Source organism: Diadema setosum, chromosome 17 (assembly GCF_964275005.1).
Source record: "Diadema setosum chromosome 17, eeDiaSeto1, whole genome shotgun sequence".
Classification (NCBI taxonomy): Eukaryota; Metazoa; Echinodermata; class Echinoidea; order Diadematoida; family Diadematidae; genus Diadema; species Diadema setosum.
This window is the reverse complement of record NC_092701.1, coordinates 5253819-5273596: the sequence shown is the minus strand read 5'-3', so window position 1 is coordinate 5273596 and position 19778 is coordinate 5253819. Positions and strand designations below refer to the sequence as shown.

At 37.7% G+C, this 19778-nt stretch overlaps 2 protein-coding genes across 2 annotated transcripts in view; both read right to left on the bottom strand.

Annotated features, from left to right (window-relative positions):
* LOC140240776 (uncharacterized) overlaps positions 1-2438 on the bottom strand; it is a 45243-nt gene extending 42805 nt beyond the window's left edge. The window contains exon 1 of the mRNA XM_072320547.1: positions 2236-2438. Coding sequence (XP_072176648.1) covers positions 2236-2438 — 203 coding nt within the window. The remainder of the gene's footprint in view (positions 1-2235) is intronic.
* Positions 2439-5491: 3053 nt separating this feature from the next.
* On the bottom strand, positions 5492-18633 carry LOC140240896 (phosphatidylinositol N-acetylglucosaminyltransferase subunit C-like). Its single transcript, XM_072320675.1, has 9 exons — positions 18537-18633; positions 17731-17800; positions 15225-15379; positions 14529-14641; positions 12549-12604; positions 10519-10666; positions 9221-9387; positions 7775-7894; positions 5492-7084 (listed from the first exon to the last, which is right to left on the bottom strand). The coding sequence occupies exons 1-8, from the start codon at positions 18631-18633 to the stop codon at positions 7852-7854; spliced, it is 849 nt and encodes a 282-aa protein (XP_072176776.1). The 3' UTR covers positions 5492-7084; positions 7775-7851.
* Positions 18634-19778: the final 1145 nt, after the last annotated feature.

The window sequence follows — 19778 nt, the reverse complement described above, 5'->3', positions numbered from 1 at the left end:
CTCTTACCGCATGGTACCCGTACTTGTAAAATTCAACCTAGCATGCCAATATTTGACCGCAAGCACACATACTGTAGCCAGCGGTCGATTTGGATAGCATACATTGTACCAGATCAATATGGTCTGATTTTGGATGGCTTTAGTAAATAGAGATACATGACGAGTAAACAACCTTGTTTGCGGCAGGCTTTGTACAGCGGTACTACATGTAACAGGGTGCCTTTTTGCGGCAGGGACCATTTCATTCATTGATTACCAGTAACAAAAAAAGGCTCATTCAGTCACTTCCCATAACACTTGCGAGTAACTCCTGCCTGTGTTCTAAAGTGGGGCTTAGCACACAATATGATGTTCAAACTACATACATTTGTAGCTGTTTAATTAATGAATGAAAGTGCCCCTGCCAGAAACAGCCACCCTGCCCCTACAGGGTTGTTTACTCTGTCTTTCACCAGTTTAACACAAACACCCTTCAGCAAATACGAATATTTTTTTTTTTTTAGTTTTTTCTTAATAATTCAATCTTTTTGTAACATTAAAATGTACAATGTGTAGTTGGTAGCATGTGATGTAGATTTATGGGTGGCCTGATTCATTTGTTGCCCACCTGCGTATACATTGTGTATTTGAAATTGAAAACCAGTAATAGCTCCCATCAGCAGAAACAGTGCCTGAAATGTATGGTCATGAGTGCGATGTTACAAAATTTCGCACTTGGTAAGATGAAAGATGTAGAAGCACTCATTTCAACAAGGCAAAGCCACGTTGAATTCTCGTTCTATCGGATGTCAACAGATATGTGGTCCACACAGATTCTTGAATTGAGCACAGAAATGGCAACCATTTTTTTTTTTTTTTTGGTAGGCCTAAAGCAAATGAGCAGCTGCACAGTCAGTCAGCCGTATGTACGTATGTGTACGTATGGATACGTACATTGTATGTGTACGTATGGGTACGTATATGTACGCGAAATCAATCAGTTTAATTTATTGTACAAAAATGAGTGACAATCGAGTGACTACTGTACAACTACTGTACCTGCCTACCAGTAGACTCTATCAACTATAACACTTTGCAGTCAACAGTGTATGCACTTTTGAGCGCACTTGTTGTAAATTGTTGAATGCGCGAGGCAAATGTTTGTTTATTGTGAAATTAGGCCTAAGATGGACAGCCATGCAATGGAACGAAAACTTAAGTCAATCGTGAGTTTTGGAAAACATGGGAGTCAATGACGTCAGCCATGCGCTATTCATTTTTGCTTTAAATGTATTAAATTGCACGGCTGACAGCCACAGCATGCGATGGTCACGTGAAGATGGGCAATCGTCCAATTAACCGTCTGTAGGGTCCTACTAGAGTTTGGTTTTATAGAATAGTAGAACCTCTAATGTCAATTACCGTATGGTCGCCACTTGTGTGTAATTCTTGTGCACGTCCGGGCTGGCGAACTAATATCGGCACTGAATTAGTTTGCCGCCCCTAGCCGGCCACATATTATTAGCGTGTGTGTTATACATACGCTTCAATGAAGGAGGCATTGTCGGTCACCGCGTTTGAAAATCTCCCTTAATCTGCCACCTGAAATCCATTCTAAATCAAAAACATCCTCGCATTAAAAATGGTTTTATCACCTGTTACATATGGTAAAATATATTTTGATTAAAATTATTTGTGTTTTTACGGAGGAAAAAGGTGATTTACGAATGTATTTTGAGAGTGATGAAAATCCGTCGCCCAACCTGATCTCCGATCGCGGTGCGCGTTACATGCGATGTGAATGTCTGGCGACCTTACCGCAGTGGCGACTCATACAGTAATTGACGTTAGACCTAGGCCTATTTGTAGTTTTCTACATTCTAACGTTAGGTGTTGTGTTTATTGTACAATAATCAATCGGTACCGGTCTAATCCAGCCAAGATTCAAGTGTAACATTAATTGTCGTTAGATTCTATTTTAGCACGGTTATCACTCTGTTACAACATGTGACACTGCCAGTCATTGATGTTGATGACTGCATTGTTTACTGTGTATTATGTTTATGGAGAGACCAACTTGCAAGTTAAGTATTATTAATTACTCAGCTCGGAAGTGAATATTAATTCCTCTCAAATATAAACTCCGGTCTCAGCATGCAGCATTATCATCCAAGTGATATTATCTTACTGTTATTAGTGTTATTAACACAATTTTACTAATAACTGTATGTAGAAGATGGTCGGGAGGTCGTTTACCTGGAATTGTCAGCAGCGAGAAGCCTTACAATCCCCCACAGGAAATCCTCCGACCCATAGTGGTCTAGGAAGGCTGCTATGGTCTTGGCCTTGTCCTTATGGATGTCGTCCACAAGCAATTCGAGAGCTACATGAGCTTCATTCTCTTCCGGCTGTGCAAGAAGGGACTCGAAATAGTCCCGCTGCCGCCAGTTCAATGTCATTTTTGACGATTACACATGTGAAGAGTCACATTGTTTCATAAACGCGCTGCGAAAATTGCAGAATCTGAGTCAATTTCTCGTTCGTTCCCACGTACACCATCGTCGGAAGCGATGTTGCTAGGCCAGTAGCTTCCCTACACAACGCGTTCGTTGTCACTCGTCACGTATAAAACCGCCCACATCACAGTACACACCTGAAACGTGCATGCATTTCGCAAGCTGGCTCGCTGTGTAGGTGTGCACGAGAGTTTACAAGCCGTCAAGAGATGGCGCTCTCCAGAGAAGCAAGTTGTGGGCAGAAATTCATTATTGCATTTGAAGATCTTTGATTTTTGGTGGGTGCAACCGTTAACCTGCCTGAAACTAGTACTCTGCGTCTCGATCGTCTCAATATCATTCCAGCTAGGGTCGAACCATCGGTACATTCTGCATCATTGCATCATCGCCGGCGGAAAGTTTTCATAAGTGTGTGTGTGTGTGTGTGTGTGTGTGTGTGTGTGTGTGTGTGTGTGTGTGTGTGTGTGTGTGTATGTATGTATGTGTGTGTGTGGGGGGGGGGCGGTGACCCCATTAATTCACTTACACACTTCCGGAGTTTAAAAAAAAAAAAGTGGGGGTCTAGGCCATGTCTAGGCCATGTCATTGCTGTTTGATTTGAAAATTTGTATTCTTCATCTGTGTGTGTGTGTGTGTGTGTGTGTGTGTGTGTATGTATGTATGTGTGTGTGTGTGGGGGGGGGCGGTGACCCCATTAATTCACTTACACACTTCCGGAGTTAAAAAAAAAAAAAAAAAAAAGTGGGGGTCTAGGCCATGTCTAGGCCATGTCATTGCTGTTTGATTTGAAAATTTGTATTCTTCATCTGTGTGTGTGTATGTATGTGTGTGTGTGGGGGGGGGGGGGGCGGTGACCCCATTAATTCACTTACACACTTCCGGAGTTTTTAAAAAAAAAAAAGTGGGGGTCTAGGCCATGTCTAGGCCATGTCATTGCTGTTTGATTTGAAAATTTTTATTCTTCATCTTGATACAAAACCAATAATTGTGAAGATTACTTCACATTCCGAACACATTAAAATGATATCAAGCTAGGCAAAAAGACGCAGTTTTTCTTTAGAACTAAATTAAAAAAAAACCAACTTGATATCAGTCACTGTCAAATACATGCCCCAGAATTTAAAATTCCATTCCAAGTATGCACAAATCATTGCGATACATGTATACCTTCAGAAAGAATTTATTTTTTTTATTATCATTTGATTCTTGAATATTTTATGATTCAGGAAAGATTAATTATTTATAAATGTATATTGAGGAGGCTAGCATGCTGTGTGTAGGGTGCTCATTGGCTGTTTTCCTAAGTAAAGCAGTTTTACAAATCAATATACATTTTTATTTATTCTAATTATGTAAAATTATTTGATGATGAATCACTGTGTGTGTGTGTGTGTGTGTGTGTTTGCTGCATAAGTTTTTAAGGAGACCAACGTTGATTAGCAGTTCTACTATTACAACAGATACCCATTCTCCAATTGTGTATGTACATTCAGCATGTTTCTATCATATCATGCTGATTTACATATTTATTTTTCATATGTTCATCTTTAAATTTTCCCCATGTTGGACTTCAAATGTTATAAGACGGAGGAGTCTTGAGAACGCCATTTGTAGTTCCAACGAGGTTTTTATTACCAATAACACTGACAAAGACCCCAGGCGGGCCGAAAATTTTGTAAAAAAAAAAACAAAACAAAACAAAACAACCTTACTAGAACTTCAAATGGCGTACTACAGATTTCTTCTTCTTCTTATATATGAAGAGTTTGTTTGCAAAAACCGATAAGTCCATATTTGCCAAATGGAGATATTTGCGATTAAAGGTCAAGAAAAATAAAGAGAATAATAAGAAAATTTTTGCTTCTTTTGATCATAACTTTAAAAATATACCTTTATATGTAGTGCCCAATATATCATTTAAAAGGTATTATTTTGTACTTTATGACAGAGGCCGTACTTCAAAATCTTCAAAAATGGACTTATCGGTTTTTGCAAACAAACTCTTCATATGTATAATACATATGCATATATATATATATGAAGAGTTTGTTCGCAAAAACCGATAAGTCCATTTTTTAAGATTTTGAAGTACGGTCTCTGTCATAAAGTACAAAATAATACCTTTTAAATGATATATTGGTCACTAAATATAAAGGTACATTTTTGAAGTTCTGGTCAAAAGAAGCAAAAATTTTCTTATTATTCTCTTTAGTTTTCTTGACCTTTAATCGCAAATATCTCCATTTGGCAAATATGGACTATCGGTTTTTACGAACAAACTCTTCATATGAAGAGTTTGTTTGCATTGTTATAACGAGGTTCCACTGTACATTGTACCACTATGTGTCGAACAAAAGAAATAAAAAAAAAAAATACACTGTACATGTGTAGCACAGATAACATTACCAAAGCATACATTCATCTTTCCACTAATTAAAAGTTAAGTATTGCATGCAGACTCTTCACTTAATATCACTACCTGAAATCCATTACACATCATTTTGCTAAATTGACTAACAAAACACAGAGAAATAACAAAGATTGTTTATTGAGAGTGTATTAATTTATTGTAATAACAAAATTGCACATTCTTGATATGTACAATGTAAAATGATGCAAACAAAAACATGAATGAAAGTGTACACAAATATCTCTGCCACTAATAAATAATCTCTAGTAGAGATGTTTCCACATTCAATTAGATACTCATGTCACAGTTAGGATATTCACACTAACAATGAACTTGTTTGCAATAATGTTCCTGAAACTTTTTCAGACAAGTTGCATAGTTAAATAAGCACTGAATTGATCAGTGTTTTAGTAGTAGCCATGATAAAAAATCATGGGCGTACATACTCGAGCAGGATTCGAACCCACGACCTCCTGATCACCGGACAGGCGTCATCTCCACTAGACCCGCCTGTCCGGTGATCAGGAGGTCGTGGGTTCGAATCCTGCTCGAGTATGTAGTACGCCCATGATTTTTTTATCATGGCTACTACTAAAACACTGATCAATTCAGTGCTTATTTACGTCGATGTAGGGCAATTTGTCAATCAGTTGCAATGAAAACATCTCGACGGAAGAACTTCATAAATTTGAATAAGTTGTATAGTGTTCACACACAGAAATGAGTCCCACTGAATGCTACAGTGTAACTGCAAAGTGATATTCTGTTCACTAGCCTCGTGACAAACAACCATGGCGTGTCAAATCCGACCCAAAACTCTCGATACTTTTTGCTGGCAAGGTTGAGTTCACACACACATGCACCATGCATTTACAATATATTGGAAGGACTGAATATGAGATATAGCGAAGCCCCATCTTCTACATTGTGGTTTAAGGGCCAAACTATTCAGCTTACAATACTATACCAAGAATTGTGGAAAACTTGACAGGGAAATATTTCCTGCTCACAACTGGCCTCACCAAGATTTGATAAATGTTTTCAGCAAAACTTGGGGCAGTTTTGCTTGTGCTGAAACTAACTAAAAATTACTTGATTGGCAAGAGATTGTACATTCAGATGTACATTTAAAAATGAGTTTTTTGTAAGCAGTTACATTACCCATTTCATTCAAAGAATCTTTATTGGTTGCCTGTAAAGGAACATACAATCTTTAGAATGCATCTTCTGGTGTACCATGTCATTGAGGGAGCAGCTCCTGATTACACTTTGGCCCGAATTCACGAAGGTGGTACAAATGAAACTATGGTTTAAACCATGGACAAAAACCATGGAGCGCCAAGTGTCGCATGGAATATTTCGTTACGAAATCAGTCATTTCGTCGATGAAATGATTTTGTAACGAAATGACAACATTTTGTAACTGAATGAACATTTCGTCCACGAAATAATAATTTTGTTAACGAAACGGTCATGTTGTCGACAAAATGACCAATTTCGTAACGAAATATTCCGTGCGACACTCTGCGCTCCATGGTTTTTGTCCATGGTTTAAACCATGGTTTCATTTGTACCACATTCGTGAATTCGGGCTTATGTGTTTGTTTCGTCAATACAAACCCACACAAACCTTTCGATTCTCAAATTCTGGTCTCTTATATATTCCACTTTCGAAGAAATCTTGGGGGGTGGGGGGATGAGCTTTCACTCACGCTGGACCAACAATGGAGAATTTACTTCCATGTGAGCTGAAAGACTCAACTCCATAACATCCCTCAGGAGCAACCCAACCTGAAATCCTTCTTGTTTAACCGTGTATATTGAAGACATTAATTTTCTCATTTCTTCTTCTTCTTCTTCTTCTTCTTCTTCTTCTTCTTCTTCTTCTCCTTCTTTTTCTTCTTCTTCTACTGTACTTCCAGTCTTTTTGTTTCAATGTGAAATGTACTCATCATTTAATCAATGGAAAATGGAAAACATTGCTATAGAAATTGTAAGTCCGTATCATTATTATTATTATTATTACCATTATTATCGACATCAAGTGACATCAAGTTCATCCTGGTGCAAACAATTGTTTCAAATTGGACCACTTGTAGAAAATGTTGAATAAATTCTAAACGCTGCCAGTCCAGCTGGCAGCCATCCTCCAAGCTGTCACTGACATATTTATGCAGACCTGGTAAAAAATAAATAAATAAATAAAAGAACAAAAAATACATCAACAGCCCTGGCATGAATGACCCCAAAGAAAACATCATCTTTACTGTGACAAGAAATGTGCAGAGAATACAAAATATAGCAAAACTTTAATGAGCGTGAATGATTATTTACATTGTGTATGCAACACGAAGGATGGATGACTATTTTTCAATCACTGCGATATCATCATGTCACTGCCACTCACAATAAAAAAGAGGACATCGCTATAACATTGCATTTTGCTGCATTGCCCGAAAACTATATCACTGCATGTAAATGTAATGTTCACATATCATGTAAATCTCAAGTGAGCACTGCAAGGCATGTGACAGATGCTCTATACCATAGTTACAGAGTACCTCAGTTGAATGGATGCCAAATGAAACCACAAACATATTGCTGTGAAGTTAAAGGGACACTGTCCCCAAAATATGTTATATGGATTCAGGAAATGCTAAAATATTCTTTTCATGAAATTCCTTTGAGATTCTCTATGTATCCTTCTACAATGTGACATTTATCACAAATTGCTGTACTGTTCTCATCTACAGAGGAGACATTATTAACCAAATAATGTAAAAATGTACAACTTCTGCATGGGTTGTCCATTTTCCCTCAAAATCTAACAGTGTTTCTGTAATCAACAGTTTTTATTATCAACACTTGCCTCATTGTAATGTCACAGTTGTGAGTTGAGCGAACTGATGGTATTTCAATATCCTCTTAGACAGCCTTGATGAAAGGCTAATGCTGGATCACTGCCTCATCCCATGGGCCATAGATGTTGCTGGAGAAAAAGAAAAAGAAAAAACAAACAAACAAACAAACAAACAGTCAATATATAACAATCATATGCCAAACACGCTCACAAGTATAAGTGAAATGACAACTTATTCAATAATACTTTAGGAGTGGATATTTTTGCACAACTAACTTTTTACGCTCAGCTGGGCAAGATAAGTTTGGCGTGTTTTTAATTCTACAGAATCAAGACATCAACTACTGGAACATGTGGTGAGCAAACATACTTGCATGCTTTTATTTTCGCGCTAGTTTCTGGTTGCACAAAAACTTCAACACCGAGAAAATTTCCACTTTTACAGTATTTTACGGTTTAATCATTTTCCAATATTGCAGTACATTGTATCTGAACACACTGAGACTGACTGACTTCACATTTGCCAACTTATGCCATGACATAGTAAGGTTTGCACTTTTGCACACATTTCTTGGACACATCAAATCATAGAGGAAATTTGTTCAACACAAGAGGCCTTGCACGCACACACTGTGTGACCAGTAAAATGGCATGTTTGTTACTCTTTGCCCCTACTTTGTATGACTACAATGCACTTATGTTATAAAAATGTGCATGCTGTAAGCTGATCCTGTGACATATATGTGTCTAAAATGACTGGTTAAAACATTGCCAATCTGGGAGAAGAGTGAGAAGGATTGTGATTATCTACATAAACAAAAACAAATGGTAATATCTTTGAGCTTCATTACAAAGAGTAGGGGGTCAATAAAATTATTTTGTCTGTTCATAATTACCTCCGCCAAGGGAGGAGGTTATGTTTTCAATTCCATTTGTTTGTTTGTCCGTGTGCAAAATACGTAACTCAAAAAGTTGTGAATGGATTGGAATGAAACTTGCAGGAAAGGTCGAGAATGACACAGGGAACAGATGATTAAATTTTGGTACGGTAGTGATTCGGAAATTTCTATGGATTTTACGAAGGATTTTCAATATTTTGGCCGGTAGGGTCGATGAATTTGGGAGTTCAAGCTGCATATTTTTTAGGTTTTCATACGTTCACTACAGTGCATGCTCTAGTTTCTGCTAGAGTGAGGTGTAACAAATGCTTGTATATTGGAAAATCGGTTGAGCATGCTTGCATATTTTATGGGTGGAAATCACTGATCTCTGTGGAAGAACAAGATCATTGGTTGAAATTAGCTGCTTGGTGGAGGTCTGCGCTCTTAGAGTGCTCTCTAGTTTGATTATGACATCAGTGTGGTAAAATAATGAATAAATAAAAGAACAAACTAGGTCTGAGTCATCCTTGGTACAGAGGCAAAAGGTAGGAATTCCACATGTCAAAATACTCACTTTTTGTAGGGCTGGAGTTTGATCAACCAGAGAGGACACACGTAGGTGATGAACAGGTGGGTCAGACCATAGGCAGTTGCCATGACAACATTGACGGATATGAGGGCAAGAAAGGCAATGGAGGCACTGAGCCAGGTAACCACGGTATCTGCCCTGGGGAATGTGATCTAAAATACACATGACAAAATTGACAGCAAAAGGGAAGGGGTGGGTTAAAGCAAGAATATAGAACTCACTTTCATTAAAAAATTGATAAAAAAAGAGTTTCACAAACTCATTTATGGTGGACACATAGCCATCAACAGATCTTGTTCATGGCATGTACCTTGTATTGATTTCTTTGGACACTATTATTAGAAAGTCGAGACAATGAGGTATTTGCAGTACTGTGTACCCAAGTTTGAGTTTCACTCTGTACACTTAGCCTTAGAGGAAGTACGTATGCTTTTTTATAATTGTCCTTTCCGGTATACAACATCACATATCATAATCGTATCTGATCTAAAGAGCTTTTGCAATGTAACAGAATATGTCCATATAGTTCATATGCTTGGTTAAAACTTTTGCATGTAATTATCAACTCATTTATGTCAACTTGACTTATCCATATTATTCTTCATAGGGGTCTTGCAACAAAGAAGCATAGGTGCAATACTCAACTCTAGCCTACACAACTCATATGGCATATCATTTCCCCAAAACTCAATAAACCCTTGATGAACTCATTGATAGAGGGCATTTTCATGGGTGGAAAAAAAAAAAATGAGCCCTAACTTTATTTTGAGCAAGATGCTGCACACCCAATTGCCAGATTACCCGGGGCATCTAAAACTTATATCGGGCAAAGCAAAATAGAAGGGCAGTTGCCTGTTCAAAGGATTGGGCACTTGCCCTGATGCACAATCAAGCAGAGAAATATTTCATATTGCCCTGTTAACCCGATGAGGACGAGTCCCGAGTATACTCGGGCAGATGTCTATGGGAAATGTGTGTTGTAGCAAAATCAAATCATCTTCAACGGGTTAAGGATACTGAGTTCAACACCTGTGTGTACATCTTCCAACCGTGCCTATGAAGTTAATTCAAAAGCCTTCCATATTCCATCAAAACAACAAATATATATCACTTATTTTACAGAGCTTGACAACTTCACATTTTATACACACAGATTTCAAGAGGACAGAATAAAAAGCAACACTTAAACACAAAATCATGTCACAGTCTAGAAGTGCAATCACTAGAGAATCTCTGTCTTCAGGTACAAGTAGCTCTTTTGGTTTCAAAAGGGTGACGCCCACCTTTAATCGTTTCCTGAAGGCCGGCCAGAGAGCGAAAAACAGCATCGCCTGGGTGACGGTGGCAAAAGCGTGAAGGGTGGAGGGAAGCCGAGACGCCAGGCACACGGAGGCAAAGATGGAGGCATTCAGAGACAGGTGCTGGGATGCCCTGCACAAAGTCAAGGACAGTGGTCAAGGCACAATAAAATAACCTAGTCTGGCTTGAGAGGAGAATAATCATGTGCTGTAGGATTTTGACCTTTGACTGCATTACACAAGTTTTCACTGGGAAGCATATTTCTCTTTAGATTTTGCAAAATTGTTGTTAACAGTAGTCATTATTATCAGTATAACATATCACTTCTGATTACGATGACTACGTGAGCTATTATAAATTATTACTACTATAATTATAATCAACATCATTTATACATTAAAGGAGACCTCTGGATGACTTTCAGCTTTTTACATTTGAACAATGATAAATTACTTATACTGAGTACACAGTTTCAGAATTTATAGTGATTGGGATGAAGTAAGAAGGTTTTTGAAATTTATAACAAATTGCAATGAACAAGGATGATGACATGGCAGCCTCACCATAAGAATGCATGAGTTGGGGCTCAAGGAAACAGAACAAAAGGAGAAGGCATGCATACATTCTACACAGGTGAACTTGTCAATCAAGTGGTATTGTAATGGAATTACACTGCTACATTTCTGAAATACATGAGGCTCCTATGTCATCAAGAATGTTCAGCGTAATTTGTTTAAGATTTTTCAGAGTATTGGTTTCTCTGCTAAAAGACCACAGTAAATTTCACAAATCTATACAGAACTGTCGATTTATGTACGACATGATGTGAAACAATGAAAATGATCTGGAATACCCCTTTAATGTTACATTTACTACATGTAAACCATTACTAGTCATAATTTTTTACATGATTATGATCATAATCATATCTTCTCCATCCATTCCAAGATGATTTATATCACTATTTCACATACCCAGACATACTGCTATCAAAAATACTCGCTCATAGTCTGCAAGTACGGTGTAGTGAAACAGTAGCAAGCAGTTGTGCAATGTGCAACAGAATAAAGCTACATGCATAAAACTGTGAAGGGTGTATGTGCCACTGCAGCAGCTGAAATCAATCTATATGAAGAGACAGAGATATTAGGTTTCTGTACCTACATGTAGGACATAAATAGTTCTGTCGAACAAAACATAATGCTTACAGCACACTAATGGCCTACAGCGTAACCTGCTATTCAACTCACCCAATCATTTCAATGTTCCCTCACTTTCAGTTCTTGCTCTGACAAATACACTTCACATCTACATGTATAATTATAAGTTATAACACAGTGTAGTCATAAATTCAAGAGTTAGTCAAAGATCTAGATACAGGTAAACTTACATACAAGAGTGCTAGCAAGTTTTAGATACCATCAGTATACAGACAAACTCACCCAAGTCAACTTCACACTAGTCTAAAAATTGGGTAAGTTAAATAAAAAGTCTACTCCGAATGGATATTAACACAGTGTTAATTCTACATGACGTGTAGTAGTGTGTAAATCTTCATTAGCATTTGCTGGTCCCTATGATTTAATGAAGGCGAGGTTGACTGTATCAACTTCAATGCGAAATTATCATCACACTAACAATTTTTTACCTGCGAAAAGCAAAGCAAAACAAAAACCACTTTCATTTTTAATAAACCAGATCTTTCAGAATTGCTTAATAAATGCTACTGTAGTTTTACAGCCAACCTCAGTCTTCAAAACCTTTTACAGCACTATACATGCCCTTTTAATAATTTCACAATTTTAAGCAATTGGGATGTGAATTCACATATCTAGATCCAGCATTTAAATGGGTGGTGATACAGTCAGCTAATCGAAGTACGGTTAATGTACTTAGGGTTACTGAATTGCAGAAAATTGATAAAGATCTTACTTGAAGTAATGAGACCAGAAAGTGAAAAATATCACAAACAATGGGAAAATGAAGTGGTATACAATTTGTTTCTTTTACTCACACAACTTTTGTAGTTCCATAGTCAAAGAAGATTAGGTTCCCAAGAAGCATAAAAACCTGCCAAAGTTTAAGCAAAGAAGATAACCATTCCGATCAAATGAGTACTGCTGTGACAGACAGTACCAATATTTTATATACCATGACATGTACAATTGTAAACAGTCCGAGAAATGACAATTTGCATAGAATGAATTGAACCTTTCATTAGTTGAATCCACTAGACTCACCAAAAAAAACAAACAAACAAACAAACAAACAAAAACAAAACATGCAATCATCAGATGTGTCATATTTCCTCTGGGTAATTTGTTGAATGTTATTTCAAACTATTGTAATCAGTATCACCAACAAAATCACTATCCCAACTGTGACAATAATTACATGTCAACCATGACGACTGTCATTATCAATCATTCTCCATTGCAAAATGAATTTACACTGGTATTTTTTTCCTGAAACCCCTCGGTTACAAGCTTTGCTTTTGGGGTTTCTTCATATTTCACACAAGTACAATACTGGAATGGAAATTTGCGCGATGTTGAAATTTTTGCTAATTTTGCGCAACCAGAAACTAGCGCTTGCCATAATATGTACAGTAGTTGATTCAGTAGTCTTCATTCAGCGGAATTGCTGTTAAACCCCCGCGAAACTCTTCTTATCTTCTTAAAATTAGTCATGCGAAAATATCCAAGCTTTAAAGTATAGAGAATTGTCTTTCATGTACATATTATGCTGACACACTTTCTAGTCACGACCCACTTTATATCATATTTTGTATTTTGCTTGTTCCTATTCTTTTTCTTTTCTTTTTTGTTTAAGTATAGTAACAGATGTCAAGTGAAATGTGGAAATAAACGTTCTGGAACTGTTCACTGCGTCTTGAGTGTAAGACCAGTGCAGTTTCAGTAATTTAATAATTATTAATATCACCATCATAAGCATCACCATTATCATCACAGCACAGTAATCCCATATACATGTAATTCAGTTGCACCCTTGTGAAAGTGCAGAAATATTGGTATCACTGAAACAAACTATCCACTTAAAATTCTTGTAACATAAACTGTACATGTAAGCAGGGTAAATTCAACACAACAGCATCCTAGTTTTGTGGTTTTTGTAACATATTTGTTGTCCCAAAAGCATCATTCTTTACCAAAACTCTATCCACCATTCAAATGGAAAATTCTATAAACTGGATTTTACTTGGCACGAATTCAGAGGTGTGACAAATTTCTTGCATCATTTGTTTCAGCATAAAACAGGGAGTAACCAATCATGTATGCTGCCTAATAAGTGGATTTAGCGAATGCAGAAATGTTGTTGCAGTGCTCCACAAAAGTTTGAAGAAAATCACACAATCCATTTAAAAGTTGAGATCATTTGGTTATTTCTGTGTGCTCTAACCGATCAAAATGGGAACTCTACAACAACCTGTGATGTTGTGATAGTAAGAAATCAAGTAAACTGTGATGATTTCTTTTCTTTTTTTTAAATCCATTTTCCTGGGACATCAAAAGATTCTTTGACCTACACACTGGAGACATAGAGAATAGTGTTTGCCTTAACAAGCATTGGCTAACAATTTGAATGAATGTCTACTTTACACATACAGAAAATGAACAAATTTGTGATATATTCCTTTCATATTTTCCTAATATATAGTGTACACTGATACATATTGTAACCTAACAAATTGTTATGTTTATTCTTTGGAAAGGGCAACACATGAAAATAACCAAATCTGTAACAATTCCTAACTTCTGAATGAATTGGCCAAAATGTCTCAAATTTTCACCAAGCATTACATCTCTAATTGTAAGTTGCAATCTGCAATCCCCAAATCAACATATTGGTTGGGGAATTTTTTTCCCTTTAAGCTAAAAAAAAAAAAAACAAACAAAAAACATCTTGTCTTGGAGCCAAGGTTAATCAACTTGCAACAAATGGATACACGTGAGGAAGTCCCCTCTCAGCTCACCGTCATGGCGTAGATGGTGTCCGTGCTGATGGAATCTGTCAGAGTCTTGAGGATCGGCGACATGCCGAATGAGAACGTCAGGAAGATGACCATGGTGCGCAGGTCGTCCAAAACTTCAACAAGAATGACAGGGACACCAGACTTGAGATAAACTCTAAAGATGACTAATTTTGATCTCAGGAAATATTCACAGCAAATTTCTACTTGCAATTTGACTCTTGGAAGCTAAAATGTCACTAGTGTCGAACAATAATGCCCTTCTACACTCAATGTACAAGAATGCTAACAGTGTAATCACAGGCAGCCAATTTTGCCAACACACAAAAAGCACAGCCATGAGCAACTTTGCCTGCTCTTAGATTAATAAGCCCTGGCAAGAAATCATGTTGTTGACCCTCCATACTCAAGTTTGTCTGCACTGAGTGATGCGAAAGTGAAAAAATTTTGTCACGAATGGCGAGCTCTCTGTTCTTATAAAACAGTCTCAGTGAAGACCCATTTTACAAGAATTAGAGAAAACAGAAACCATCCCCCCCCCCCCCCTTGCCCTTGCGATTACTGGCAATCAATCTGCTCTTGAAAGTTTTGGTGTTTAGTGAAATTTAATGACTATGAAGTGAAGGCATTGCATGTAGTACAAAGCATTACAAAACGGCTCTCTGGGAAATGTTCATTGCAGGAAGTGCTAATACTTACTTGACCTCTGACCTCTGTTCTCAACATCTGACTTCTCCATCCAGCGGAACACGGGGTACGCACAAACCGTGGCCGCCCCGATCCCACACAGGAGGGAGGAGGGTGAGAGGAGAGCAGAGTGCATGAAGATGAAAGATACCACAAAGAGACAGATGCTGAGGAAGACAAAATGAGAGTAGAAACACATTCAACTGTGAAGGTAAATTCTGCAGATAAATATGTGACCCGCTACAACAAAATGATCCTAAAGTCGGGCGAGGTCGATTATTTGAAAATTACATGATACAATTTCCTAATCTTTCTGCTTTAAATTGATATATAACACGTCTCATAAAAATAATCGGCTGCGGAGATATCGAAGTTTAAAAGAGAGCATGTCAAGACGTCTGGGAAATCACTGTTTCGAGAAAAGCGCCCTAAAAGTTCTCCTTGCGACGCAATCACAATCAAGAGACAAGCAAATCAGTATTCACCTCCGGACAATAGAAGTTAAGCCCTAGCAACCCCCGAAATGCTCATTCAAACACAGCGTCGGCGGTCTCCTCACCGACCAATCAGTGACCAGGATGTCAGGTGAAGCAGCTAGGCATAGCGCAACCCGCCCGCACGCACCAGTCGACTGGGCAGTGTGCGGGCTTCACGCTTCGGTTAGCGGCAAGCAGCAAACTGACCAATGAGATCACTCTGGTCGTTGTTAGGGGCGGAGCCTATGTGTGGCGCTCAATCCAAATGTTCGAACCAGTTTCTGCTTCGTTGAAACGCCAAAACAACATGGCCCAGAAAAACGCTATTTTTTTGTCTTTCCTTTCATCATTTTGCTTCAAAATTTCGACAGATGATAGAAGACATGTCAGACTCTAATAATATGTCAAATTCAGAAAATCGTAAGTTTTGACCAATTTTGATGCTCTAACTTCAAACTCGATTTTCACGACTTCGACCGTGCGCGACTTTAGGACCATTTTGTTGTAGCGGGTCACATATGTATCTACTTCCTCCCGATCCTACCTCATCATCCCATACACCCATGGCTTGTACTCAAAGACACAGGACAGCACATCATATTCAGTCTTGACTGCTTGATTGATTGATTGAATTCATTACCACTTTATGGGGTGGAACACCGTGATCAGCAGAGCTGGTTTCCATAGGGGTCTTTTACATGTACTCTGGCTGCATGTTATCCTGATTTTAACTCTTTATGTGCCACGTTCGCACGTCCGGCTCAGTCGACAGCGTGCCAACTTCGCATATTCTGCTCAACAAACAAAGCCGCCAAAACCGATCGATAAATCGCTAATCACTGCTAATCCCGCGGCACAATGAAAGCGTTTTTCGTGCTTTTGTTCCTCTCATATACGGCTTGCATTCTATGTAGTGATTGACTATCAAGTGGTGTTCCCAACTAGATTTGCTCGGACATTCTAAGTTTCTGTCACGGTTTTATGTGCAAAAGTCATGCCTTTACAGTAATGTAGCAACTGGTCATTCGAAAGAGAAATTGAAAAATAGATTCGTCATACAATTTATATCGAAACAAAGTTTGGCATTCCTCTTTTACTTTGCCTAATATTATGTCCATCTTAACAGAAATTGTAGAGGTCATACAAATTGGAAAAACATAATTTTTTCTCAAAGCATGACTACCTTCATGTCTCGGAATAACGTGGCACACAGGGGGTTTCCACCATGGCACATAACGAGTTAATAGTCTAGGTCATCAAAACCAGCAGAGCTGCTTTCTAAAGGGGGGTTTTGTATACACGTACGCTGGCTGCATGTTATCCTGATTTAGTCTAGGTCATCAAAACCAAGAAAACAGCAAAACAGGGTGACTTGGTTGCAAAATACATGAACCGATCTTCGCTGCACAATAACAGTTTGACATCGTAATTTAGAATACTTCCTGTCTGGATTGAGAGTTTAAATATGTCTTGAAATTTGTAACTCTTTTGTCCTTCTAGATGCACCTCATTCATTATTATTGATGATTTTACTGGATATCAGGCTTAACCCATTGAGGACGAGTCCTGAGTATACTCAGGCAGGTGTCGATGGGAAAAGCACGCTGTAACAAAATTAAACCACCCTCAATGGGTTAATGAAATTAATGCACACCAGAAATTATCAATCGTAAAACAATCTAATTGATTTTGACATTTGATGTGTGGCAAGCTGTACATGTAACCCAGAGTATGACATCATACCCCTGTTTACAGCATTCTGCATCTCATGTTAAAAGATGTACTTATACATGACAGCCAAAATTTTAGCAGACTCAATGTCAATTCAGCACTGTTCTGATGTGTTTTAAAAGGTAATTACAGTTATAGTAAAAATGCTATGTATATACCCATTGAGGGATTAATAGAGGGGAAAAATGGGCCGGCTCATTTGATTTGTACAAAGAAGTGGTGGACAACCCAGTATTCAACTAGACAGCAGAGTCATATCAAACCATTTGATAGCTTCAGAAACAAAACACACACCTGTAAAGTTAACTCACCTGCTCAATTGCTGGGTGATAACACCTGTTTCATAAACAACATTCCAGTATTCATAGGTCCTTGTGTACACTGCAGTTGAGGGGATGCACATAATGTTATATATCACAAAAACATATAGACACACACTTGTAAGGTACAATGTAATGTTAATTAATAATAATTATATTCCTTCCAATCCAGGAATATTTGTAATGGACAATTTAATAATTCTTTTAGCAATGCAATGATAAAATTTCACTTTTTAACAGTTCTAATCAGTATTATAAAATCATTGCAATTATAAGTATTCATTATACCATCATTAATCAAAATTATTGTGATAACTAGCGTCATGAATGACTAAATCCAGAGTACAACTGTCAGTATCATGCCTATACCGTATCACCACTATTGTTGATAATTGATTTACAAATTGTAAATTATTGCTTTCAAAAAGGATAACAGACACCTAAAGAAGAAGAAAAAAAAAAAAGATAACCTCACAGGAAGATGGGATAGGTTCAAAGTTGCAAAAAGTGCCTGCATTTTTTGCAAAATTTGATTGACAAAAATTAATGCAAATACACAAACAATCAATTTGAAATTATAATTAATTACTCATATCTTATGCAGATCCATGCAAATACACAAACAATCAATTTGAAATTAGAATTAATCACTCATATCTTATGCGGATGCAAATACACAAACAATCAATTTGAAATTAGAATTAATCACTCATTAATGCTGAAAGATACTAAATTTTGAGACAATTTGAACATTTACTTGACATCCCCAACCATGTTACCACCAAAGACTAACTCACAATTCTTTTTCATTTCCTCAAGAAAAGAATCATCTACATAGTTATCTTCAACATGCTGGTCCTCGTACAAGATCTTCTGCCATTTTTTACCCGTCATTCTTCCTGAAAATAGATGTTGTTAAAGAGAGGCAAAAATCTTCAGACAGGACTGAAATGGCAAAAGCTTCAAGTAAAGCAATAAAAAAAATCTGAAAAATTCATATCATTGCAACCTGATACCACTTCATTCATTTAGCATGCACAAAACTGTTTATGTTGTCACAGTTGTTAATACACAATCTCCTCCTCCTCCAAAGGCATAGTGACGAGCATACGTTTGCATCAACATGCGTCATATCATAGGAAAGATACAGCACTTAAATTTGTCGACTCACTGATGGGCCAAAAAAAAGACTGAAGTTGATTGCTAATAGTGTCATCAAAAAGAAATCACTTTAACGTTGCGGACGAATCCCTAGTATACCTGGGCAGGGGTCTATGGGAAATGCGTGTTGTAGCAAAATCAGTCCATCCTCAACAGGTTAATACTGTAATTAAGTGTAAAAGTGGTTTCTTTCGCGTACAGATACTTTCACGGTTTCCATCGGTGCCGACTTTTCATGTGTGTTTAAATTCGCGGTCGACAAAATCTGCGAATTCACAGTCGGCAAAAACTGTTTTATTTTACACATCAAAACCCAAACTACACCGTATATACAGTTCGACCTTGATTATCCGGCCTCCTTTTATCCGGAAATCTCTATTATCAGGACGCGTTCACGCAGTGAAGGACTTTTTTTTTTCATCCAAAAATTGAGAAAAAAAAAAACACAGTGACTTTCATGGATCTATTTCACTAATTTCATAAGATGTGCATGATAGGTTTCTCAATATCTAATGAGGTAAAACATGTATGATTTTCACATAAAGATATACTTTATTTTTGTGGGGAAGGGACTACAATTTTGCGCAGGCTAGCATAGATTACACCACCGCTGCGGGGTACGCTACCTGTCTAGCTGCCAGTGCACTGGGACGGCAGCTTGGACGGCAGCTACAGTATACATTAACATTGTGTCTCCCATATCCAGTCAATTCGCTTATCCGGATGAGTGCCGGTCCCGACATGGCCGGATAGTCGAGGTCGAACTGTAATCCAATCATTCTTTTATTTATCAAATAGAAATTAACATTAAATGCAGGCTTACCTGAAATCCTGTCTCTCGAGTACTTAATAACATGCTTGACCTACATTGCGCGGTA